Raw genomic sequence first — 24,381 nt, forward strand, 5'->3', positions numbered from 1 at the left:
AACCACGTAAAATGTGACGTCTCTGCAACACAGCTCGAGTTTTATGGTTCAGGATATTTTATTAACTATAGCGTCTTCGCCTAAATCACACAAGAAGCTCAGGAGACCAATAAATCTGCCTATTTCTGCAACTTTTGATCTTTTTTTTTTTTATTATTTATTTAGATCTGTAACAAACATCAAACTATCTTTATACGTCAGGAACAGTTTTTGCTGAACATCATGAATGTTGCATTGTTCGAAAATATATAAGGTGTGAATCATACAATGCACTAACAGTTAAAGAAAGACTAATTGTTATGTATATGTGCTGAAGAAGTTTTTTTTATTATTATTTTATTTTTGCTTCAAAAATCAAGCAGCCTACAGAGCTGCACATATACACATCAACCCCTGTGCATTAGATAGCTCCAGAAGAAAAGAAAGTAGACTCTGAGTCAGTCTAGCCTTTTAGAAAAAAACATCATCACGTTATTAATCTTTTACAGCAGAAGATTTTGGTTAAACTTCTAGTGAAACCGCAGCGTTTCACTGTTTTCGCTGAAACAGAAAAATGAAAAATAGGCCAAAATACCTCATTAAAGTGCAAAAATGTACAGCTTCTCTGCACAAACACAGATCTCACCTAACAGCTTCTAGTTAAACAGAAAAATGACACATGGAATTTTGTTTTACTGTAGTGATAAGTACAGTGTTGTGTGTCTCTCAGTGAGGAAGACCCCCCTGGATGAAGGTGTATGATGGATGTGTGTCCTGGTTCTGCCAGACCAAAGTGGACTTTGACACTTTGTGTTAATTCTCTCAGCAAACAGTAACATTTTGGGCGCCCGAAAAGCAGGGAGGCTCCTGAACATAACAATCTGTGCTTCAGTTTGCCCTTGCAAAAATAAAACTATGAAGTTCTTCCCCAAAATCATTTTAAATGGGCTCCTAAAAGGAAATCACAATGGCACCAGATGATATTTGAATGCACAAAAAAAGCCATTCATTCATCTGATGTAATGGCCCACAGTGAACAGTACCATGTTATTTCCATTTTCTCAACAGTGCCTACATCCTTTTCCTCCGGGTCAGAGCGGTCTCCGTTTGATCTGCTTCAACTCATCCACACAGTCTGGAGATAAATGGGCCACAGAAGGGGAAGTGCGCGGCTTCCGAGTGACCCCTCGCTCCTTAAGGTGTTATTTTTCTCCAGGACCGTTGACTTCTTCACCTGGGAGATTGTCTGAGAATTTCTCACCGGTTTGTTTATGGGTTGGCCCCCTTGTTGTATATTCACTGCAGTGAGCATCCACATTGTTATGTTACTGCTGTGACAGATGTCTGAGACGGTGGTAGTCTTTCTTTCAAATGGAAAACAGCTGCCTATACATTAATGGGACGATATAATTCCAGATGTTGAGCCTCTGTTTGGAATTTAGGTGCAGATACATTTATATTTGAATCAACTTTTATTGCTCACGTAGTATTGACACTGAGATCACTGACTTGATTTTAATGAGACTTAAGTCAAGACTGCCACCTGCTGTTACAAAAGAATGCATAGAGTATGAGAGCCGTTTCTTGCCATAGGCGAACTCGGCGAATGCTTAGGGCCCCCAAGCCACCAGGGGGCTTGGGGGAAAAAAGAAAAAGAAAACGGAGGAAGAAAAATGGTCAAAAGATAAAGGTGAGGCATTTGTTGGTGATGTGGGCTGGATAGGTGGAGGTGAAACGCCGTTTAGCAAGTTTGTTTATTTGTCCTGCTAGCCAACTAGCTAGCCCTGGACAAATGTTGGCTAGGATTTGTTCATCATAAACTCAGCTTTGGTGTTTGCTTCATGAAAGTTGGCTAATATAAAATGAATATGTCTCGTGTGAATGGACAGTCTGTCCTGCCATGGTTATATCTGACTGACTAGAGACCCCGTTATTCATATCATTATTATTATTTTTATTGTCAGGGCCGTTTCTAGCTTCGTGGGGGCCCTAAGCAAGATGTTGTTTGGGGGCCCCTAGTTTGTCAAACTATGATGAAGAGATTCCTAACCCTTAGATGGATTCAAGGAGTTTTATTGTCATTACACACATGTTGGTCCATGAGGTGGAATGAAATTAGTTACCCTGGTCCCGGTGCAAGCCAAAGCAGAAACAGTAAAAATTAAGAGTATAAAAATAGAATAAAATTAGCTAACTGAGTATAAAAAATAGGCAAGTAAGTAAAATAAATATAGAAAGTGACAATTGTGCACTACTGGAGTCTGTGCAAAACGACTGCATTCAGTGCAAAATGTATTTGTGGTTAGTTGTTTTCATGAGCATCTTAAGTTGAGCCAGTGCTCTGTCAGTGTCAGTGTCAGTGTCAGTGGTCTCTCAGATATTTGACACTTAACATTATTTTAGCATTACTTAGGATTCATTTTCAAGTTTAGTGTGTATTATAAGGCCTTTAATTAGAAGTGTGCTACTGTTTTATAATTTAAATAAATATTTTAAAGGTTTGTCTTTTAAGTGATTTATAAATATGAGGCATTGTGTTTATTTTAGACTACTGTGTCAGTAGATCATTCATCTTAGTTTCATTTCTTTCACTAATCCTATGTGTAAATTAATGCAGAAAACTCTTAAAAGTGACAACTTTGTAATTGGGTACACTCTACATCACGATGTTTAATATAAAAACAGATTTATTTTAATTTTCTGTATTACAGCAACATCACTGCAAAATATAAAAATAGGAATATGTGCTAATGATCTATTTTGCTTGATAACCTAAGGAACCTTGTCTTTGCAGGAGCAATTCTAAAATATTTTGGAGCTCCAGACATTGAGCCAGAGGGATCTTCTGAACTTCCTGACCAGGAAGCTCCAGGACCATAAACTGTTATTATTACTTTGATTAAGTATATCAGGTGTTATGCTGATAAGTGACTGTGATGTTGAATCAGCATTATTTTTAGTGTTGTTTTCATTGTTGTACTTTAAAATAAATGTTGGTTTGTTGTATTTTCTTGTTTAAAGTAAACATTTTTATAAACACTCAAAATCTGTTTTATTTATAGACATATATAGGATTGTTGTTTTCCTTGTATTATAGTTTTTTTTTTTTAAGTTGAGCCTGTGTGGCTCAACTTAAGATGCTCATGTAGTGTAATAGGTTGTGGCATCTTAGTGCCCCCCCCCCCAACCAACCACAAATACATTTTGCACTGAATGCAGTCGTTTTGCACAGACTCCAGTAGTGCACAATTGTCACTTTCTATATTTATTTTACTTACTTGCCTATTTTTTATACTCAGTTAGCTAATTTTATTCTATTTTTATACTCTCACTGTTTCTGCTTTGGCTTGCACCGGGACCAGGGTTACTAATTTCGTTCCACCTCACCTGGAAGTTTACATACACATGTGAGGATAAAATAAAAATCGAAAATATAGATAGACACACAAATATAAGAGTAACCACATACTTAGGAAGGTTTGGTGTATTAGTTATTGTATTAGATATTACAGTATGATTGTGTAATTCTGAACGGACTTGATTGCTCGCTATTTTGCAAATGTTATAAAGTTTAGAAACTATGGATGGAAAAACACAATTGTATGTTGTTGGGCAAGAATATATGACATAAAAATAAAATAAAAACAACAAATTTGAATAATGAATGTGATAGAAAGACTATAAATAAGAGAAATTATTGAAAATGCAAAGTCTATTAAATCTATCTTATACATCTTTCATGTTTACGTTATTAATTACGGCTAATTAAAGGTCATGGAGAACAAAACCCCGGAAATGAATAGTTTCTTAAACCACGCCCACACTACGTGTAGTAAAATATGATTGGACGTTGTCTTGTGATACGTCACATCCGCAGTTGAAAAACACGAAAGGTACCAAATGGAGAAAAACAATTCTCAAGTACTTGAAGATGCTAACTCCGAGTATAAAAAGCAGAACTTTAAACACGCAGAGGAGCTGTACACAAAGTTTATCACGTCCTGCTTACAGTCCAGGTACTGTTTGTGTTTTTGGAGACGTTAAACTAGCTAACGGTTAGCTACAGCGAGCTAGGGTAGTGTTAGAAAGTATTCTGTTACCCGTCAAATACTGTGACCCCGGACTTTGCTAACCTCTAGCTAACGTCCGTTTAAATCCTCTGTCCTTCGATGTCATTTAACTGTATTCGTCTTCGTAAAAAAAATAGCTGTAATTGTGTCATATTTATACAGGGACTGTGAAGCTGATGATTTGGCCACTGCTTACAACAACCGCGGGCAGATAAAGTACCTCCGGGTGGATTTTCATGAAGCAGTTGACGACTACACTTCCGCAATACGGACTGACAGCCAGTTTGACATACCTTTCTACAACAGGGGACTCATTCGCTATAGATTAGGTAAGAATAGACACACTTTTTTAGTCGGTTTGAGCAGTAACATTGCTTATTAAATTGTCCGTCGTCTGCAACCCAGCCACAACAAAACAAACTACTTCCGCTTTGGACTTTCAAAATAAACGTTCCATTTGTGACGACTTCTCAACTTTGTGTTTCTTTTTCCTGCAAGTCTAAAACTAAAAATCAATCAAGAAGAAATCTGCAGTAATTCAATGTAAACCTGATGAAAATATTGCATTAATTAAATGATAGTGATTTTGTACAAACATTTCTTAGGACGTCAGACAAGCTCTTCTGCTTCATTTTACTTGCTGCCTTTACTTGAACACAAGTATTCAGCCAGTAATCTGAACAACAACCCAATCAGAAGAAACAAAAAACTGTCCTGTAACTACCTAAATTCAAACAGACTGTACTGAACTGAAGGAGTTTCTTAGTCGAATTGAGAGCGTTTGACAATTCTTTCAACGTGTGAATGTTAACAACTAATAACTATGCAATCTGATTGTGTCTCATGTATAAAGTTGGGATGAATACATTCTTTCCTGTGCATGTCTGTCCCACGTGAGATAAACATCAAGTGTCCACTTCCTTGCGGAGACAGAACATGTAGGTAGTAAAAAGTGTTTGAAAAGATTGAACAAAGCCAGAATTGATGTGGGCACTGCCACGGAAAAGGTGGATCCGTCTTGGTCATGTTTATTCTACTAAACGAACTCTGTGTTGTCAATAAAGTTGGAAAAAAAAACATCTTGTGTTATATTTACATTCGATTCAATACTCCACGACTGGGGAGAACCACTTCACACATGTCAAAAAAAATCTTATTGATGTTCTTGGCCATGTAAACACATATATTTTATCAAATCATTTTATATAGCATCCATGTCAACAGTTATTGAGAATGGTTTCAACTGTGCTGCTGAAGATATATCCATTTAAACGTTTAGTTTAGATGATCTAGTACATTATTTCTTATGCTTCACGGTGAGAATGGCAAACTTACAAAATCCTCATCCGACAAAAACTGTGTGACTTGTAGAGGAATTACAAGAGAGTATAAGCATTTAAAAAAATGTTCTGTAAGTAACGTTGTTCTTTGTATTTTAGTCTCTTTGCTGTGTGCTTTCATCAGACACTAGATGGAGCTGTGCATTTGCAGTCCAGCCCTTAATTCTCGTGCTGCTCACAAAAAAAGGAAACGCTGACTCTGTATTTTACTCGTCTCACAGGCTTTTTTGATGACGCCAAGAGTGACTTCCAGCAAGCACTGAAGCTCAATCCAAACTTTGAAGATGCCAAAGTGAGCCTGCAACAGACACTTCTGGACCAGCAGGAGAAAGCAAACAGGGGATACTGACGACCTCATGGCCCACAGATGACATCTCAAATATCTACCCTGCAATCTCTAATCTACCGAGCCACACCGCGTCAATCACTGTCGCTTTCTTTATTTGTCATTATTTAATTCACGAAGCCTTCTGCACAAACGAAGACAAAGCTGAAAATCAAAACATGGCTGCGAAATGCGTCCCACAGGAGCAGGCGTGATACACTTGATAGATTTTTATGAAGCAGAGCATCGATGTTCCTTTTCTGCACCGACTCCAAATCCTTTCAGCTGGAAAGAAAAAAAAACGCAGTGGCCTCGTAAATGAAAGTGCATTGTCACGTGATTCTGTGCGTGCACGGTTAGACTAATCGACCCGTGAGTGATAAACGTGAGTGCGCCACGTTGAAAAGTTTGGGAGAAGAAATAATAATAATAATCAGGAGGTGACTTAGTAATAATAAGGGATCTCTCAGCTGCAAAAACATGTAACATAACTTTGACTAAAACTGTTTGAACAAGGGGGTAATGTGGTTTTCAGGAAAGCTCAACCAGTATGAAATCTTAACACTGTCGATTTGTATATGAATATAAATTTGTTGGTTCAAACACAAATGTGTGTCTGTTGAAATGTATGAAGAATAAATTATTTAATCTCACACCACAGATTCATACGTTTTAATTTGTGCAAAATTAATTTCCGGTGTGTTTGTTTGTTTGTTTTGTACCACAGACATCACGCTCGCCCTCAGCGACTGAGGCAGCCAGCCTCACTGATGCATCTCACCTGTGCAGCTGTGATTAGGCGACAGATAAAACAGCTGCTGATGACTAAGCCAAGCAGTCAGCTCCTACGCTTCAGAGCTTTGGTTGAGGCTTTGCTGGGGGTTTAATGCCAAGCTCTGGTAGTGGTTGGGTCCTCACTTATATATGTTATTTTTTGCTTGGCTTAATTCACGCTGCAACATGTGGAGGCTTGAAAACATGTAAGTTAAATTTCTTATTTTTTTTCAACATCAGCTAGATGTTAGTTGTTTCTAACCTCAGTGTTAATTTCCTTCAAGTTTGTTATGGAGCTTGGTGGCTGCAGTGATTGTCTTGGGTCAAGCAAGGCCAAATAAGCCCAGTTCGCAGTCAAGTAAGACTAACTCCCATTAAATCACTCTATAATCCTGCCAAGTCAGTTTATGTGGTACCTGATCAGCGTTTTCTTCGAAACAGGCAGCGGTTTAAAGTCGGACTGTGTAGGTAATCTGATGAGGCTGTCGCTGGACAAGGCTCTCGCGGTGGGGAACCAGCTTGAGGTGGAAGCCATCAGTAAGTAGAAGATCTGCTCGTTCATTCACCGGTTCGTCGTCGAGGGAGGCGGATCCCCCTGTCATGTTTGCGTCTCTTCTCCAGATGGCACCCAGAGCTTTGCTTTGACACCCAGCCTGGCTGCTCAGTGCGGTTACAGCATGGAGTCCGACCCGTGGGGCAACACCAGGATCTACACGTCTCTGATGGGCTGCTATGTGGACAACAAAGTACGTGTATTTCTCTCTATGAAGAGAATCGGTGTGAGATTCTGCAACTGAGGTTTACTTTTTGTGACATTTAGTCACAAATATGGTTTCAAGTGGGAGTCAAGTGGTAAAACGGGTCCATCCAGGCCAACATGGCTAGAAAAATATGACTAGATGTCTTGGGTACGTAAAATATTCCCTGACTTTTATTTCCAGGATGATGTAACGTTCAACATTGGCTTGAAGCTCCGCATGTACAGCCAGGGTCGGTCAGACGTGTTCAGTTACGATGTGAGCGAGACATGTAGCTACTCTCGGTGGGCCTCCAAAGAGATTCTCTGTGACAGGAACTACATGGAAGTAAGGCTCTCCCACTTAACATTGATTATGTGTGAGATTACAGACCAGTTCCAGCATTTCCTGCCTTTTTTTTTTTTTTTTTTCTCCTCCTTTTCTCTTAAGGTGTCAACCCACATGGCTGCCACCGGTTCACAAGCTGAAGCTCAGAATATTAAAGAGGAGGATCACAAAGTCGGTGACATTTCTGGTGTATGCTTTTTAAAATGTCAAAATGCACCTTGTTTTCATTGAGGGGATAAATGAAAGTGAATTTTTCTTTACTGCAGGGCTCTGGTGCAGAGCATGGTATCTGGAAGATGACGTTTTTCACTCCTGAGCCGGTGCCAATGCTGTTGAAGGAGGCCGAACAAGCTGGCTACAGTGCCACGACCACCTCAACCCGTCTAGTTATGCGAAGTCCTCACAATACAGCCGAGACTTACTCGGAGGACGTAAGTAGCAGTTCTGCTGTCAAGTGTTTATTTCTTTTCTGATTGTAACTGACTTTAAAGCCTCTCTTCTAGGTGGCTGGAGTCCCCATGAACGTTTTCAGGGCGGGCGTTTACTACAAGACCCAGCAAGGTCTGAATGTTGTGAACTTGGCTGCTGCTTGTCCGTCGGGTGAGTCTCCAATTTGTGCCTTTTGAAATGAAACATTTAGCCGTTGCGTAGCTAACAGGTTCTTTATCGTTTACAGGAGGTGTCCTCTTCACCGAGGATGTCATCTCTTGGCATGTACCACGGCGTCTGACCCCTCTGATGGATGCCAGGTTTAAAATCACAGAAATGCACATGGGCATCAACGGGCAGAGGCTGGATAAGTCTCAGATGGCTGCGATGGGGTACACGCTGTCCACCACAGAGTTTCACATCGTCACCGAGATCCCAGTGGGCTCGCCCGATGGCTACTACAAGGTCGGGAAGCCTCTAGTTTGTGTGCAATCTTGGGTCCGTTTGCATGTTTTATTAAAATGCCATGAATAATTGCAGAGCCATGCCCCAGATTACCAGTACCACATCACCTACACTGTGGAGCCCATGCTTGAGGTGCTGTGGAGGGGAGAAAACGCCCAGGATGATGCCAGATACAAGGTCTTGTTCCCAATTACAACCCCCCTGATGCCTCGACCTCCCCACGCAGAAGATCGTAAGTCTCGGTTTGTGAATCCAGTTCTTGTGGGGAGGCCGTAAATCTAACCCTTCGTGTTCCTCAGATACAGTCGCAGAGAGCCGCATGTTCAGTGTTCAGTTGGGAACCTTCCTTCAAGACGTGCAGCTGAGGAACATCACCCTCTCTACTGGAGTAGTCACTGTGGAGGAGAGCAGCGCTAGAGGCATCTCTGTCCAGGAGCACATCTTCCCAGACGGAAAAAAGTCCTTCTCACTACAAGTTGACTTTGATTCTGATGTCGTCCTGAAGCATGTATGTGACAATTGATACAGAAAATAACACATTTGTCTTTTTTCTCTTCCAACACCTGAGACTTGACCAAACTTTCTCTCTTTATATGAAGAATCCCGAACCTTTGGTCACGGTCTACACCCTTCCTCTGATCTTTGGGCTTGTCATCATGCCTGAAGAAACTCCCTTTGCCCACTCAGTGGATTTGCAGGCATCTCTGCAGGACGCTGGTAAGACGATCTTGATTCTGCTCTTTGCTTTATGCTTTTCCTTAATTGAACAAATTGGATCAAAACCATCCACAGCTAAGACACGAGTCCTATAGAGCAGCTTGTCTAACGGTACTCTTGGTTTTTTTTGGTCCTTGAAGTGCTGCCTACAGTCGCCGGTTCTTGCGACCAGAATCGGTTTTATATCAGCGTTAAATATGGCACTCAAGGCCGCAACTTTCAGACCTTGGTTGGACCTCGAGAGCTAACCCCCGCGTTGGGTAAAGAGTACAGCCATCAAGAAAACAGCACGCATTTCAGCCTCGAAGTCCCGTACGCTGCCGAGGATGCAGCATTTGAGGTATGTTGAACTGGAACTTCTCATGATAAATAAAGCTGCACTGGATGACTTCACTTTCTGTCTTGCAGCTGATCACCTCGCATTCTGTCAGAGCCAGACTTGACATCCTGTTGTGGGACCCCAACAACCAGTGGGTGCTCGGTGACCTCTACCTGGCCTGCAACTTCCCACTGACGACGACAAGTGTGACGTTTTTAAAATCGTTTTCTGCTGATTGAGTGAGTAAGGACACTTTCTTAATCTGTGTCTCTTAATTTTTAAGAGTGCCACCCCAATGGGACGATCACTGCCTTGGCTGTGAAGGTGGAATCGGTGCCAAACCTCATCCCGAGTCGGCTAACATTGAAGGACGGGTCCTGCAAACCAGTTTTCAGTGACGACCGCTTTGCTAAATTTTCATTCAGTGCCGATTCTTGTGGCACAACTAGAACCGTAAGTTTAACCTTTTATTTAAAGCGGTCATTTGTTTTTAAAGCGCTTTAATACATCTTTTTCTTTTCCAGTTCTTTGGCAATTACATGCTGTATGAAAATGAGATCGGCCTTTCCTATAATGACGTTAAAGGAGCAAGCTACACATCGCCAATTGATCCAGAGTACAGGTAGGAAGACTGTTAAAATCTCAGATTGTTCAGTTTAGACGGAGGTGTTCAACAAGTGTCCGTTCTGTAGCCAAAAGATTTCCTGTTACTATGTGGTCAACAAGACGGAGACGGTTGGATTCGGTTACAAACCAAGAAGTGTTGAGCCCAGTGCAGAGATTGGTACGGGCCAGTTAATGGTGCAGATGCAGCTCGCCTGGGGTAAGGATGACTTCTACCTTAATGAAACCCTATGGAGGTTTTTTTTTTAAGAAAGCAGCATCTCAAATCTTTCAGACGATTCATACGGATACTTCTACCAAGAGGAAGATTACCCAGTGGTGAAATATCTGAGGCAGCAGCTGTACTTTGAGGTGGAGTTGATGCAGTCCACAGACCCCAACTTGGAGCTCATCTTGGAGAACTGTTGGGCCACTCTCAAAGAAGACAGGACATCTTTGCCCAGCTGGGACATCATCGTGGACAGGTAATATATATATATATAAGCTCTAAACAAAGTGACAGTATCTCCAGGAGTTTCTCGAACTAGTCCAACCTGCTGTTGAGTGGCTTTCAGGACGTTTTGATCAGAGGAGTGTGCGGCGGCTAAAGCGTTTGAATCTTTTATTCCTTCACAAGTTGTGAGAACCCCGACGACCGCTACGTGACCATCTTCCATCCCGTTACGAGCGACGCCAGAGTTCCAATCCCGTCCCACGTCAAGCGCTTCTCTATGAAGATGTTCACCTTCACTAAAGATGAAGAAGTTCTCAGGGATGAGGTGAAAACACTTGGACCTCCTTAAACCGGATGTACTTGGAGCTATAGCCCTGCGTACTAAAACCTGTCTGTCCACAGATCTATGTCCACTGCGACGCAGTGATTTGTGACATGAACAGCCAGGCTGATGCTTCCTGCAGAGGTCAGTGTGTGCACCCAAAACATCAGGGAATAAAAGGAGCAAGAAGGAGTAAGTGTCCAAAAAAAATATATGATTAAATCTACATGTGCAGTTGGTGACCGACATTCTTTTGTTTTCTAGAGCAAAGAAGTACAGGCTCAATACAACAACAGCGGCTCTCCTCTGGACCTATTCTTCTATTAAACCCTCAATAAAAACAGATAACAAAATCTGTCTTGTCCTGATTCCTTTTTTTTGTTGAACCTTTAAATCTGTTTTACTTTGGGTCGGTTGTATTTGGGACCTTGTTTTAATCTAGTGTGTGTTCTGTTGGGGCAGATCAACAACTGTTGCATTTATGTGGTCTCTCTGCAAAGTGATTCTAATGTAAATGTGTATGGAAAAAAATTATTTGACATGGAAAAATGTGGTTCTGCCTGCTGCACTTGAAAAACTTCACTTGAGAGAATGAAATGGCTTTGTGTTTAACTGTGCTGCCGCTGTTTCGGTCCCTCTTGGAGACTCATGAAGGCTAATGTTTACTGTGAATGTGCAGACAGTTAATTCCAGAAAGAAATGATCAGATCAGGCTATTGCATGGTACTTAGTCACTGAACAAGCTCGAACAACACTTATACCTAAAATTTTCTGCCATTTGGCCAGTCTGCTCCAGTCCAGGTGGTTGCATTGTGATTGGGCAATTAGGGGAATACTAGATGTCATGGAAACAGCCAGTGTAACTCTATATACAAACATAAAACTTGTCTTGAATGTTGCTATGACTGGGATTAATTTGTTACCAGAGTAGTGGCCCTCTACTGTGTTCCCTGAAGTACCACTTGATCCTGTCTTGTAATTATGGCTGAAAATATTTTTTCACAATAGTTTTCTTCACCACTCATACAACTAAATCTCCAATAACAGCTGGTGAATTTGTTTTCATAAGGAGCTTATGTGGCTGATACAAACTTGAAATTTGCATGACTAGGGTCTGTAAACAAGCAGATGCTCTGTTAATTGGAGTTGGATTTGTTCTTGGCTATACTGCTACCTGGATAATGGAGAATACTTAGACTCATTAGGGCTGCCAGAACTCTACTACTAAATGTGATGAATAAACTTGTATATGATTACGAGGGGGGAAAGCCATGGATAAACTGGGCTGCAATAAGAGTACGTTTAGGAAAAACAAGCATATTGAATTAACTATTCCTTTTGCCATGCGCCACTGGCAACCATCAGTGAATTACTTTGATACTGAAGACATCTTAAATCTAGGATTGTCTGGCAGTTCTGCCCCATTGGTCTATCGACCTCTGTTAGACTGGGTTAGTCTCAGTCCTTGCTGGAAGTGGATGCTCATCCATCTAGAAAATTCAGTTTGTGTAGACCCTCAGTAACTGTTTAGAAGCTCCAAGGCCAACATCTCATTTTAAAGTATAACTTTGGGGTTGTGTGATGTACAGTTATGGCAGTTTTACATTGCTCTGACATTAGCATGACCTGAAACTAACACTCATTTCCAAAATATTCCCATGTTTCATCACCCTCCAAAACATCTAAAGTCGCTGGTTCAAGGACGACACCACAAATGACCGTTCACAAGTTTAATGGAAGCGATTGTGTAGCTTGAACAATGGGAGTGAGGGAGAGGATGGACATGGAGGTCATCTAATCAGGTTAGTCTGGGCTCTTTGGTGTTGGTGACCTGTGAAATTGGGTTCACGTCGTGGGTGAAGGTTGGCCAAGCAGAGTATGGACCTTAGGTGGAGGGGAATAAATAAGTTTGAGAGACATTTAGGGGGGAGTGGTTCAGGCATGGCCCCACTCCTGAACCTTTTCAACTTAAATGAAAAAGATTGAAGTGACTTTAAATTATATCCTTTCAGAGCAGCAAAGAAAGACCACAGGACAATCAAACCGTTCAGTCTCATGTGCCATCACCGTCTTAACATTTGGCCATCACCGTCTTAACATTTGGCAACCACCTTCATGAGAAAGAAATTTCCCCAAAATAAACTCATTACACACATGTCAATTCTTAAAATCTTTTATTAGTATAAAGCCAAAATTGGTCCCAGTGATGCATGGTTGAAACTCTGTACATCTGAAGCAGCACCTCTTTGACCTGTGGAAACAGAACAGCAAATCTTTAAAATTAAAGGTAGCGTTCACAAGCTTTAAAGCATCAAATAAAAACCACAGTCAGGCAGAAGCATCGAGGTGGAGCCGTGCCACACCCCGCTCCTTTTGTCTGGGTAAACAAGTGAAAACCTCACACCATTATAAAATGACACGCAAGCATACCTCTTATCCTGTTTTCTTGGTTTGAACACTGCCCAGTACAAACTCCACCCAGTGGATTTCTGGAATCACAGATGACGACATCGCAGTGGACGAAGAGCTGCAAGAGATTAACAGGTTTATGGCTACTGTGATTGGCACTGGCAAGTTTCTGGGCCACAAAAGAGCATTTATTCTTGTTTAAAATTTACCTTCTCACTCAAGTCTTCTTGGTTTTCAGAAAAGGCAAACATCTGGACCTCAAAGCGCTTGAAGTGAGAGGGATACTGAACCCTGTCATCAGCCCAAACTGGATGGAAGACCACCTGGTACGGATCTACTGGGTTTGCACAGCTTTAAAGAGTTTAAAGAGAGTTAACCGAGTAAGACGCCAAAAGCATTTTGTGTATTGACCCAACTTCTTATCTGGAAAGTTACCCATTGATGATTAGATTCCATCTTGGCTGGGACGTCCGGTCCTTGTTCAGCGTCGCCCAGCAGTTCTCCAGCTCCAGCGACACTGTGGGGTTTGCAGAGCTCATCAGCTCCACCTCAAAATACAGCGGCTGTTGTAGATACTTTGCCAAGGGAAAGTCCTCGAGCTTGTGAAACACGCTGAAGGAGTCGTCTAAGTGGAGAGAGAGAAAGCACATATTGGTCTAAATTGCATCACATCACCAGCTTAGTCATTAGGTTTAAAGATGCTTCACTGAACTTAATGTCTGAGGGTCTGACTTAAGGCTCATTTAAAGTAATGTGGGATGTAAGATGACGTAACCTACGTATGTAGCCTACGTCGGTGCATTCATTACTTGTCAGTCTGGCTCGCTCTGTAAAAATACCCCCTGAACACTAGTTTTCTTTGTCTTTTTGGCCAGTTGGGCTCATTTGTTTCCACTTCCTACAATGGCAACTGAAACTTTCGCCAAATACAAGTCCTAAAAATGTTTGCATCTCCGAACCTCCTCAGTTAACCTTTCCTCGGTGTGTTCCATCTTTATTGATCCAAAACCACCAATTTCAAAAATTGCAGAGGTGGAGAATCAGCCAGAAATACTAAAGCAGAAACACACTACTACCAAGCGGACCAATCACAGCTCAATCACGCGGTCTGCATCACCGTGGTTACATTTCTGGGGAGTCAAATTAACGCAAAAGCCTAAACCGCCTATAAGGGGACATAAACTCATTCAGAAACCTCCAGCCACACCAGTATAAAACTTGTGCAACTTTCCTAAAAACAAAAAGCTTCCATTGTGAAGGTTACAGAATTATTATTATTTTTTTTTTTACCCAAAGAAAGTCTCATCTCCACTTGCAGCTCTCCTTTTGCATCTTCAGCATACGGTTTGCTCCTGCGTGGTCTGGTGTGGAAGACCACAGAGTGGGTTGTGTTGATGTCATAGTAACACAAAACCTTTAACCTAAAGAAAAAAAAAAAAATATCCAATCAATAAAACTTAATGCAAATGTAGCCGCAATATTGACCCAAGAAATCCCATTTGCACAACTTCTCTTTGTTCACTCTAGTTCCAGAGAGGGATTGATGTCCCATTTGTTTACTCTTACTCAATTGTAATTCAAAAGCAGTGTTTTAGACGTGGCGTTTTAGGGCATTCTTATCGTCTGTTCATGTGCCAGTGCTTTTTAAAATCATATTCAGTTTGCTGCCGGATAAAATGACATCTCGCAACCATTTACATTTGGGTACCATTTAATCTAATCAGCTGACCCATTGATTCAGTCTCAGACACTCACTCAAACGCTGCTTCCTCCGAGTTTGACTGCAGTCTCTTCTCGAGCTCGTCTGGCAAAGAGATTTCATTTTCATACACCATCGCGTTGGGCAGGAACTAAAAAGAACAAAGTAAACGTGATTTATCAGTCTCGCCGTTGACGGCCTGCATCAGGAAGATATTTATTGGCACCCTACCCTTCTGGTGGTCCCACAGGAGTTCCCAGTGAAGACGAAGTAGGCGTAGCGGTCATCGCTGTAGGTGGGACCGCAGCTGGGGTCCTTGAGTGTGAGCTGACCGGGGTTCAGGCTGGGGACAGACTCCAGCTTCACAGCCAGAGCGGTCATCGTCCCGTTCGGGAAGCACTCTGGATGAAGAGGAGCAAGGGTTTAGTTTGTGTCATGGGTTGACGGGAATATAAAATAAAGAAAAACAAACCAGTGAGTGTGGAGAGGAAATTGCAGGACACAGAGAACTCGTTAATATTTGCATTTGTTTCCAGATTCCTCAGAACCACATCGAGTCTGCTCTTAATGGATGATGACTCAACAGCCTGAGAAGAGGTGGATAAAACACTTTACATGGAAGTTTTCTTCACCAAACTTGAACCGATTGAAAAAACAAATTAAAAAAAAAATAAATACCTCAAATACAACATCAGGGGATGAAAAGGACACCTCAAAACGGAAGTGCGTCCCGTTATCCGTTAAGCCATACTGCTGAGCCAAACCCGGGGTCAGTATTTGTTTTCCCACCACGGTCTGAAAGTTGAAGCCCTGGGATCCGTATTTCACAATGACATAAAAGTTCTGATAATCACAGCTGCCAGAGATGGAGGGGCCAACTGAAGACAGGAAAATAAAAGATTTTAACAAGGAAACTATGTGGAATAAAGATTAATCCAATTCATCCAAAAATACACACCAACGTCTACTAGAGTGGCTTCCAGATAAGCAGTGTTAAAAAATGGGATGAACTCATCCAGCACCAGCAAATCAAAGGTTATGTGAAGAGAGTAAACTATGCTCCCATGTGCATTCTGTTGGGAAGAAAAAACAAACAAAGATTAGGAGTCAAATTTAAGAAACAAACCACTTCAATTTTAAAGCCGAAATTAAATCTTACCCTCTGTAGAACGAGAGGGTCTGTGAAGGGCACTTCCAGCGTGAAGACCTTCAAGTTGCCATCAGGGGTGATGTGCTCCTGGATGTTGAAGCCTCTGACGTTGGCGTCCCTCACGGACAAAACCCCATAGGTGAAGGTAATGTTCAATAGCGTCACATCGAGGGCAAACTGCCCAAGCGCCACCTTAAACACCCGCTCCTCTGGAACAGTGTCTGTGGGGGGAGGGGGAGAACGAAGTCAGCTTGAAATTTATTTAACACCACCACAAAATTTATGAGGGCGACAAGACTCACTGTCAGTAACTTGAGGATGTTGTGGCTGAAAAGGTGTCGAGATGGGAAGGAGGACTTTGTATCTCGTGTCCTCATGAGTGGCTTCTTCGGCCCAGAGCAGCTCAAGCATTGGTTCGATTGTGTAAGAGGTGAAGTACTGATCGCCCTGAGCATGGCTCTGCAAAAATCAGAAATTTCAGTTAAGGTTTTCCCTGAATTATACTTAATCTGAGGAAATATGAAGTAGCCAAGTGTGTATATGACTAAATCTGCACTACTCTTAATGGCATTTCAAATGGGGTACATGTATGGTTAATTTACTCCGATGTCTAGTTTACTACTTTTTTTTTTTTTAAAAGCACAGCACGTGGCTAAACCAAACCCGGCCACTTTAAAATCCCCGCGGGAACTGACCCTGTAGTATCCACCGACTGCCCCAACAGGAATCTTGACCACGATGTGGATGTGGTCGACATCCATGGAGTATCCTCTGGCCCGCACCTCGGCGGGATCGAGCCTCCGACCGTCGATTCCCAGGTGTACCTCCAACAGGTTAAACTGCTGGGAGGAAACCAGTGGGTCGATGTGTTGAGGCAGGAACCAGGTGATTGCGTTCGCGTCGGTGAATACGCTGCCTGTGCACAAGGAGAGGAAAAGGATCAACAGCTTTGCCTGTAGGTTTCACAGTTCTCCCTCCAAAAAATACATTGTGATACGCTAATCATTTGCATTTTATTCAAATAGTTTGAGAATACTTTCCTTTAAGCCCCAGCCTTGCATGGATTAGCAAAGCAGCCAACTTGTAATATATTTCATGTCATAAAGTTATGGGCCTAACTAGATCTTGGTTGGGTTCAGATCTGCTAGCTGTGGGCCAATATTTATGCCAAGCAGTGGTTTTATCTACACTATGGGAAAGAAAGCTAAACACCACATTGCCCTACCCTCAACTGTCCAATCTCTAAATCTTATTCCACCAAACGCTTCACAGCCTTCCTAGGATCTGCCCTAAATCTGTTGGCCTTCAACTAAAATACCGCATGCTAGAAAAAAAAAAAACCCTTTGTGAAACTTTGTTAACAAACTCCCCACAGATCACCCCCCCTCCCCCGACCACAGCTCTCTGGACACGATTCGTTACCCTCCGGCATTGGACAAGCAGCCGCCGCATCAATTTGAGTCACCAGCCACTTCTTTTTAAAGATCGTCGAGGTTTTGAACACCTTCATGGGCACCTCTGCTACCTGCGGGGTGAGGTTACACATCGTGAATCAGTGTCCTTAGTCCAGGAACAATGTACTGTTGGAACAAACAGACAGTTCCTTAGGTGGTGTGGCGGGGGAGGGGTGAGTTTCAATATAGTGAATGGTTGTAAATAAAATTAGTCTGATGTGTTTTACTGTGCCAAATGGATTTGAGACGGTGTACCCAATTTAAAATGGTACAAAGGTGATGATGTTATTTGATCTAAATGTAATTGGTTCCCGGCTGCAAGTGTAAGCGGCCAGTGAGTCATCTATTGGACTCCAAGCAGTTTAACAGGAAATGTTCAGGAGGAGAACTGCAGCAGACTCACGTTCTGGGTGTACGTGGCCGAGGCAACCTTTGGACTCCGCAGAACCAGCCTGGTAGGAGTGTTTGCCACCCAATAGCCACCTCTTCGGGCATCTTCCACTTTCATTGCCCACTCCTCAGGTGTGAAGAACACAACCGTTGCGATTCTGAATCCTGCGTCTAAAGGTGGTTTCTGCAAGACGAGGATTAAAATGTTACTTCACGTGCAGAGAAGACGGCTCCAGCATATTCAAAATAATTTAAAATTCAAACCCCTGCAGCTCGTCTGGGATCACCAAACTTTGGGTTAGTCTCGGGGACGGGCTGTCCAGGCAGGGCGTAATCATCTGGAGCTGCCCTTTTCACCGACACCTAGAAATGAGGCCACTCCGTGAGTGATAATCCATCTCTCCTCTCGGCTGGGACATCAAGCGTGCCAGCCTTGATGCTCATACACGGCACTTATCTTATAGACCGGAACGTGACCCCTGATGAGAGTCGTGCTGCATTCACTTGCCTCTATGTAGTTGCGGTCGCAGAGAATTTCCCTGGAGGCCCAAGCGGAGTAGCGGCAGGTTTCAGTCACCTGGTACACCTCGTCCTCACCGATCCTGTTCCAATAAGCTCGAAGATTCAATACTGTTGTGAAGGTTTCATCTGCCTACAATCGCAGGTTGAAGCAATTACATCACAGACACACACACGTTTGATACCACTTCACAAAAATGACATCTTCAGGCTTGTTACCACATTCTGCGCAAAGCAGTTTTGAAGGGAGGCGTAGATAAAGGTGTTCCCCAGCTGGTTTCTCTTGATGCTGAAGCCACACTGAGACGCCAGACTTGGTGTAAGAGGATAGGAAAGGTTGTCTGAGGGAAGGGGAAAACACAAAAAGGACAGTTTAAAAAAAAAATAATAAATGAGGGGGAGAAAAAAAAATAAGCAGAGATTTCACTTTACTTACTTGAGACAGCAACAACTTCCAGAACTTTTCCTCCAAGTGGACCGACGTCCACACGCATGATATTCCCCAGACATCTTGAGCTGATATCTCCGGGGTTAAACATTCATTTGAGTAAATTAAGTAAAATTTAGGAAAATTAACCAAATAACAGTCAAAAACTTACTTAAAGATGACTTCTTCTGAGCTTCTATGTGAATAACCGCTATCAAGACAATGAAGCACCTGAAAAAAAAAAAAAAAAACACATCTGAAACCATGAACAGTGAAAAATGGATTTAAGAAAATAAAAAACTACATACCCCCAACCAAACAAATGACCCATGGCACAAGAGGTGGGAAACTGTTCACCGTGGAGCTCTTGTTTCTGCACTTTTTAATGAATTTCGTTGCAGGAACTGGCCCCACAGAGCGGCCTTTTGGATAGATTTAGGGAGGTTCCCGCTCAACAAATACAGCCACACACAGGTGGATCCAATCACAGCCTGATAGAGGGATAATTGTGTGGAAAGAGGTCGACTGACTTGACTTTAAATAACTTGTCGAGATGAACCTGCTGCAGCTCCTTATGTAGATAAACAAGCAAATGAAATTGCCTTTAAGAATGTAATTTAGAAACGATTAGGTGTCTGCAGCGTTGAAAATCAGACCAGATACCAGATAGTTTTCTCTTTTTGTATGTAATGTGTAAAACACTTGAAAAGTAAGAGTCGTAGTTTCAAACAGGTCAATTGCAAGCCAGACAATGTCCATGAAGAACCATCTAAAAATGGTTTGGATAACTCTGTTTTTCCATTTGCTGTCACACAATACAAGCTCCTTTTTAAGTTAAGAATCCAAAGCTCTAATCACTTTATTGAGGCATACAGACCAGAAGCTGTGAGCACAACAAAAAATTAAATAAATGTTCACACTATTTTGCAATCAAGCTAATTTAGCAAGAACACACTAATACAACTTTACTAACAAATCCTGCTTCACGACTCTCAGGGAGGTGTCAGTTGTAGTTTTATGCTCTAGACAGCAAATCTACTCTGGGGGGGGGGCGCTTATTCATCGAGGCAGCTTAGGAAACAATTTGTCAAATTACAGTTTCTGAACCAGTTTGTCATTAAATATATTGTTTGTAGCTGCACTAAGTTTTTTTTCTTTCTTAAAGCTACGCTGTATATCCACTTTGCTGGCAGCTCCAGTGTTAGTGCCTGCTTTGGCAGTCAGCCTGGCAGCAGTGCTTCCTCACGTAGGATTGAATTGTCAGTCTTTGGCTACTTCACTGCCTCTGGCCTGCAGACGAGCTGAGGTAAGTTGCATTTAGCTGCAGTTTTTTCTTTTATTTACACCCCACTCAAATAAAAGTCAGGTTAAATTTTTTTTAAACATTAAACATATAATTAAAGTTACTGCAGGTGCAGCCTTTCATCGAGAGGAAGTCATGGGATTTGGCAATTAAAAGCAGAGGTTAAATATCACAGAAGGACTAACCTATGTTTAAAAATGACAAATAAATTCTCCAGCAATTATGGTGACTTCTCTCTGGGTGTTTCTGCATCTGTGCAGCCTTTCTCCCTCCCATGTCCTTCCCTCCTCCTCCTCCTCCTCCTCCTCCCGTCCTCTCCTCCTCTCGCCCCTCCCTCTTCCTTTCAAGGGAACAAACTGCCGCGGTGCCGCTGTCCCGCCTCCAGCTCCTCTTGTCCCGTCCGCGGAGCTGCGGCACCTCACACTCCCTCCAGCGACCTGCCCCTTGCAGCATTTCAGAAGAATGTGAAGACGAAAAAAACAACCGGATAAAAGTTATTTTCATGGAAAGAAAGGCTCCAAGTACAGGTGCGTTTAAGCTTTACGTTTTGCATTCAGTTTTAGTGAAATACAACACACTTATATAAGGACTGTTGGGGTTAAAAACCTTGGTTTCATGTAAAGGTCAGCAGAGGGAACGCAAAAAGCAGCTGATATGAATGTCTAGTGGAACAGCTTACCATAGAAAACATAAAAACCTGCTGGACATCAGCTGTAGTAATTGCATGAAATGATGCCTGGGTTCTGTTTCAACTTGTTGCCCCTCATTTCCTCCGAGTTAGTCTGGTCCATTTTGTAATTTGATTCCTTTATAATTCTGTTCTTCTGGACTCACAAGAAGTGACTATACCTCACGCGTTTTCACTCACTCCAGAAGAAGCCATTTCCTGTGTGTGCTCTATTGATTTTTTTTCTTCAGACAACTAATGTGTCCTACAAACAGTGCAGTCAAACATGTCCGTATGAATGTACCACTTATAGTCCTGACTGGAGAGGATGTGATGGGCTAAGAATATGGTGGCTTCATTTCTCGTCACAATGTCTCTGTTTCACCAGGACCATGGGGTATGGGCAAATCCTCCACCGGCGTGGGAATGAGGAGGACCAGGTCCACCTCAACGTGGGAGGGGTGCGGCATGAAGTGGATCCGCACATGCTGCTGCGCTTCCCTCACACTCGCCTGGCTCGTCTGCTGCGCTGCCAGAGCGAGGCGGCGATCCTGGAGCTGTGCGACGACTACAGCCCGGCAGAGAAGGAGTACTACTTTGACAGAAATCCCCGGGTTTTCCTCTGCGTGCTTAACTTTTACCAAACGGGACGTATCCACATGATGGAGGAGCTGTGTGTCTTCTCCTTCAGCCAGGAGATCGAGTACTGGGGCATCCAGGAGCTCTACATCAGCACCTGCTGCAACAACTGGTATCATGAGAGGAAGGAGTACATCGAGGACAGGGACTGGGACATAAGGAGCGACGACCAGCCGAGCTTTGACTCCTCTTTCGAGGAGCTCTCTGCTCTCGATAAAGACCTCGCCAAGTTTAAAGGTGCATGGTGTGCAGAACTGAGGAGCTACATTTGGCTCAGACTGGAAGATCCAGGTCACTCCACAGCCTCAAAGATCATTGCGGTGGCTTCCCTCAGCGTGGTCCTGACATCTATTGTTGCCATGTGCATTCACAGCATGCCTGATTTTCAGCGTTTGGACGACAACGACAGGCCCATCGAGGATCCTGTCCTTGCAGTCCTGGAGGAGATATGCATCGCCTGCTTCTCAGCAGAGTTCATCATCAGGCTGATTGTTGCGCCCTCGCGGAGGAAGTTCCTGGGGAACCCCTTAAACATCATCGACGTTGCTTCCATTTTGCCATATTATGCCACATTAGCGCTGGAGACGGCCGACGAGGAGGCTGCAGAGGAGAACGAGGACCTAGAAAACGTTGGGAAAGTGGTGCAGGTTCTGCGCCTCATGAGGGTCCTCAGAATCCTCAAACTGGCCCGCCACTCCATCGGGCTGCGAGCGCTGGGTGCCACAGTCCGCCACAGCTACCACGAGGTGGGTCTGCTCCTCCTGTTCCTTTCAGTGGGAATCTCCATCTTCTCCGCCCTCATCTACTTTGCAGAGAAGGAGGAGGAGAACACAGATCTGGGGACCATCCCTTCAGGTTGGTGGTGGGCGACGATCACGATGACCACAGTCGGCTACGGCGACACGTGCCCAGTGACGCTGGCGGGGAAGATCGTGGCAACCTTGTGTATTATCTGCGGACTGTTAGTGGTGGCTCTGCCCATCACCATCATCTTTAATAAGTTTTCAAAGTACTATCAAAGAAACAAAGCCATGGAGGGACAGGGTATCACTAAACCAGAGAGACAAGACCCAGAACTTCCTAACTATAACATCAGAGACTTGTTCACAGAGAGTGTGATTCCCTTTATAGGGGGCATCACCTTCAGGAACAGTGTAAGCAGCAGAGGGGACGAAACAGATGCCTCCAGCCTCCAGGACATTGAAGAGTATGATAGCGACACTTGTGAAAATGGACCAGCAAAATGAGATTCACACCATTTCACAGAGTACCACTCCCTTTATGACCGCTAGTTACTCTGTGCCTCTCAGGGCAGAGCGCTTCATCACTGACCCTGCCCTTTCTCCTGCAATTTGACAGAGAAATATTGTGGCCATGAAGCTTTTCTTTTTTCTTTTTTTTCTTTTTTCCAAGGGGGGAATAGCCTGTGAAATATACAGCGTCGCTAAAACCAAGAAAACCTAAAGGGAATTATCTGAACCTTGCTCAGATGTTTGAAAGCCCATTTTCCGCTTGAGAAAACGGCAATGATGCATGTAGGAGGCCGTAATGTTAATGTTTTTCAAAGTAATGTCCTTTATTGATTTGTCTGCTCGCGGAAAGTTCAGATATGAAAGTCTAGAACGACAGCGGCACTGTTTGGTGTTTAAAAATGGCGCTATAGATCTCTGAGCTGACTGATGTTACTCAGTCTGCATGACCAAAAATAAATGCATCTTGAAAGAGAGTAATAAAAATAGTTGCGTGGAATCGTTCAGCGGTGTTGATGCCGATGAAGCAAGGCATCCCATTTCTCTCCCAGAGTAGTTATTAAACTTTTGTTTTGGAGATCTGTTTGGCTCATGTGGCGATGAAATAAAACCCTGAAGAAAGACGATTCTACAAGACGATGTGATACTCACATTTTTTAATGTTAAAGTTTGCTGCATTTATCAAAAATTAGCCAGGACTGTGCAGAATTTCACTTCCCAAAATGACTCTCTAATCCAAAACTAAGTCATTTCAGTGGTAAATGCAGTGACACTACAAAGGAAACATTCTTTACCTATTCACACTTTTCTCTTCCTGAAAGCATTGATTTCCTGTCTCCTGCTGTAACGTCCACTTGGATGAGCTGCTCTCCTGCAGAAACAAGAGATGTACAAAAATCTTGCCTCTGCAGGATTCTCCGCTCCAAGGAGCTCGTGTGGCCGGCTGCACGAGCTCCTTCCCCGCAGTAAAATGTTACTTGAAAGACCTATTTTCTGATTGCAGATAAAGTTTAGCTGGCTTCTTATCTGGCGGCTCAATTTGACGGCAGTTCAGGAAATGAAACCTGTTAAGTGATCGCGAATGCCTGCAAGCAACGACACACGGTTCTTACTTCATGGCAGGCTGTGTCCCTGGCCAACTTCAGTCTAACCTAGACAGATAAACTCAATTGCTCCCTGATTATTCAGTAACAGTATAGCAAATGAGTTTCGATCCCTTGGCTTCCTATATCAGGTGTGCATCACTTAGCGGATTAGCATGTTGCTTAATCCACACCTTCAGGCTTTCTTTCGTTTTAATGTCAGACAGAGAGAATTGGTTTGGATAACCTCTGATTATCAGTGAATTTACAGGCGTAAAGAGCACCGTTTATTCAGTGCTGGTGGCTTTGCATGTACGTATGCAAGATTATATATATCTGAGGGCTCACCAGATGATTAAAATGAAAAGAAATTGTATTTTATGTGAAAATTATATTTGTCTTTTGGTTTTATGGTAAAATTCATTTTACAATTGATTTCCTGCTGGTCCTCAGTAAATGTACATAAAGGTATAAAGAGCATTATCAATTTTAATGACAGTGTTTGCATGA

The 24,381-nt window shown here is 42.8% G+C and overlaps 3 protein-coding genes across 3 annotated transcripts; 2 read left to right on the forward strand and 1 right to left on the reverse strand.

Annotated features, from left to right (window-relative positions):
* Positions 1–6,546: 6,546 nt before the first annotated feature.
* zpax1 (zona pellucida protein AX 1) lies at positions 6,547–11,235 on the forward strand. The gene is made up of 21 exons (XM_084559815.1): positions 6,547–6,694; positions 6,773–6,846; positions 6,930–7,025; positions 7,110–7,234; positions 7,430–7,573; positions 7,676–7,744; positions 7,840–8,004; positions 8,077–8,173; positions 8,250–8,467; positions 8,543–8,699; positions 8,767–8,975; positions 9,067–9,184; positions 9,325–9,524; positions 9,593–9,707; positions 9,787–9,956; positions 10,028–10,125; positions 10,196–10,326; positions 10,402–10,591; positions 10,744–10,885; positions 10,963–11,074; positions 11,147–11,235. The coding sequence occupies exons 1-21, from the start codon at positions 6,639–6,641 to the stop codon at positions 11,218–11,220; spliced, it is 2,760 nt and encodes a 919-aa protein (XP_084415941.1). The 5' UTR covers positions 6,547–6,638; the 3' UTR covers positions 11,221–11,235.
* A 1,804-nt stretch (positions 11,236–13,039) lies between these two features.
* On the reverse strand, positions 13,040–19,350 carry LOC311499317 (zona pellucida sperm-binding protein 2-like). Its single transcript, XM_084560263.1, has 21 exons — positions 19,239–19,350; positions 19,103–19,161; positions 18,940–19,026; positions 18,723–18,844; positions 18,493–18,636; positions 18,249–18,347; positions 17,998–18,168; positions 17,563–17,665; positions 16,836–17,056; positions 16,443–16,599; positions 16,150–16,361; positions 15,949–16,063; positions 15,669–15,868; positions 15,463–15,577; positions 15,222–15,391; positions 15,047–15,141; positions 14,582–14,712; positions 13,727–13,916; positions 13,501–13,642; positions 13,313–13,409; positions 13,040–13,133 (listed from the first exon to the last, which is right to left on the reverse strand). Exons 1-21 carry the CDS (start codon positions 19,259–19,261, stop codon positions 13,060–13,062), a joined length of 2,727 nt encoding a protein of 908 aa, XP_084416389.1. The 5' UTR covers positions 19,262–19,350; the 3' UTR covers positions 13,040–13,059.
* A 1,363-nt stretch (positions 19,351–20,713) lies between these two features.
* On the forward strand, positions 20,714–23,415 carry LOC311498955 (delayed-rectifier potassium channel regulatory subunit KCNS3-like). The gene is made up of 2 exons (XM_084559752.1): positions 20,714–20,760; positions 21,289–23,415. The coding sequence occupies exon 2, from the start codon at positions 21,293–21,295 to the stop codon at positions 22,784–22,786; it is 1,494 nt and encodes a 497-aa protein (XP_084415878.1). The 5' UTR covers positions 20,714–20,760; positions 21,289–21,292; the 3' UTR covers positions 22,787–23,415.
* The last annotated feature ends 966 nt before the right edge of the window (positions 23,416–24,381 follow it).

This window comes from Chelon labrosus (assembly GCF_963514085.1).
Source record: "Chelon labrosus genome assembly, chromosome: 14".
Lineage (NCBI taxonomy): Eukaryota > Metazoa > Chordata > Actinopteri > Mugiliformes > Mugilidae > Chelon > Chelon labrosus.

Excerpts from the sequence above, each read along its gene's own strand:
- zpax1 (XM_084559815.1), top strand. The coding sequence starts at position 6,639 with ATGTTATTTTTTGCTTGGCTTAATTCACGCTGCAACATGTGGAGGCTT. Across the intron at positions 10,886-10,962 it reads AAGAAGTTCTCAGGGATGAG|ATCTATGTCCACTGCGACGC; the intron begins GTGAAAACACTT and ends GTCTGTCCACAG. Across the intron at positions 11,075-11,146 it reads AATAAAAGGAGCAAGAAGGA|AGCAAAGAAGTACAGGCTCA; the intron begins GTAAGTGTCCAA and ends TTTGTTTTCTAG.
- LOC311499317 (XM_084560263.1), bottom strand. The coding sequence starts at position 19,261 with ATGGGTCATTTGTTTGGTTGGGG. Across the intron at positions 19,162-19,238 it reads GGTCATTTGTTTGGTTGGGG|GTGCTTCATTGTCTTGATAG; the intron begins GTATGTAGTTTT and ends TTTTTTTTTCAG. Across the intron at positions 15,392-15,462 it reads TTTCCTCTCCACACTCACTG|AGTGCTTCCCGAACGGGACG; the intron begins GTTTGTTTTTCT and ends CTCTTCATCCAG.
- LOC311498955 (XM_084559752.1), top strand. The coding sequence starts at position 21,293 with ATGGGGTATGGGCAAATCCTCCACCGGCGTGGGAATGAGGAGGACCAG.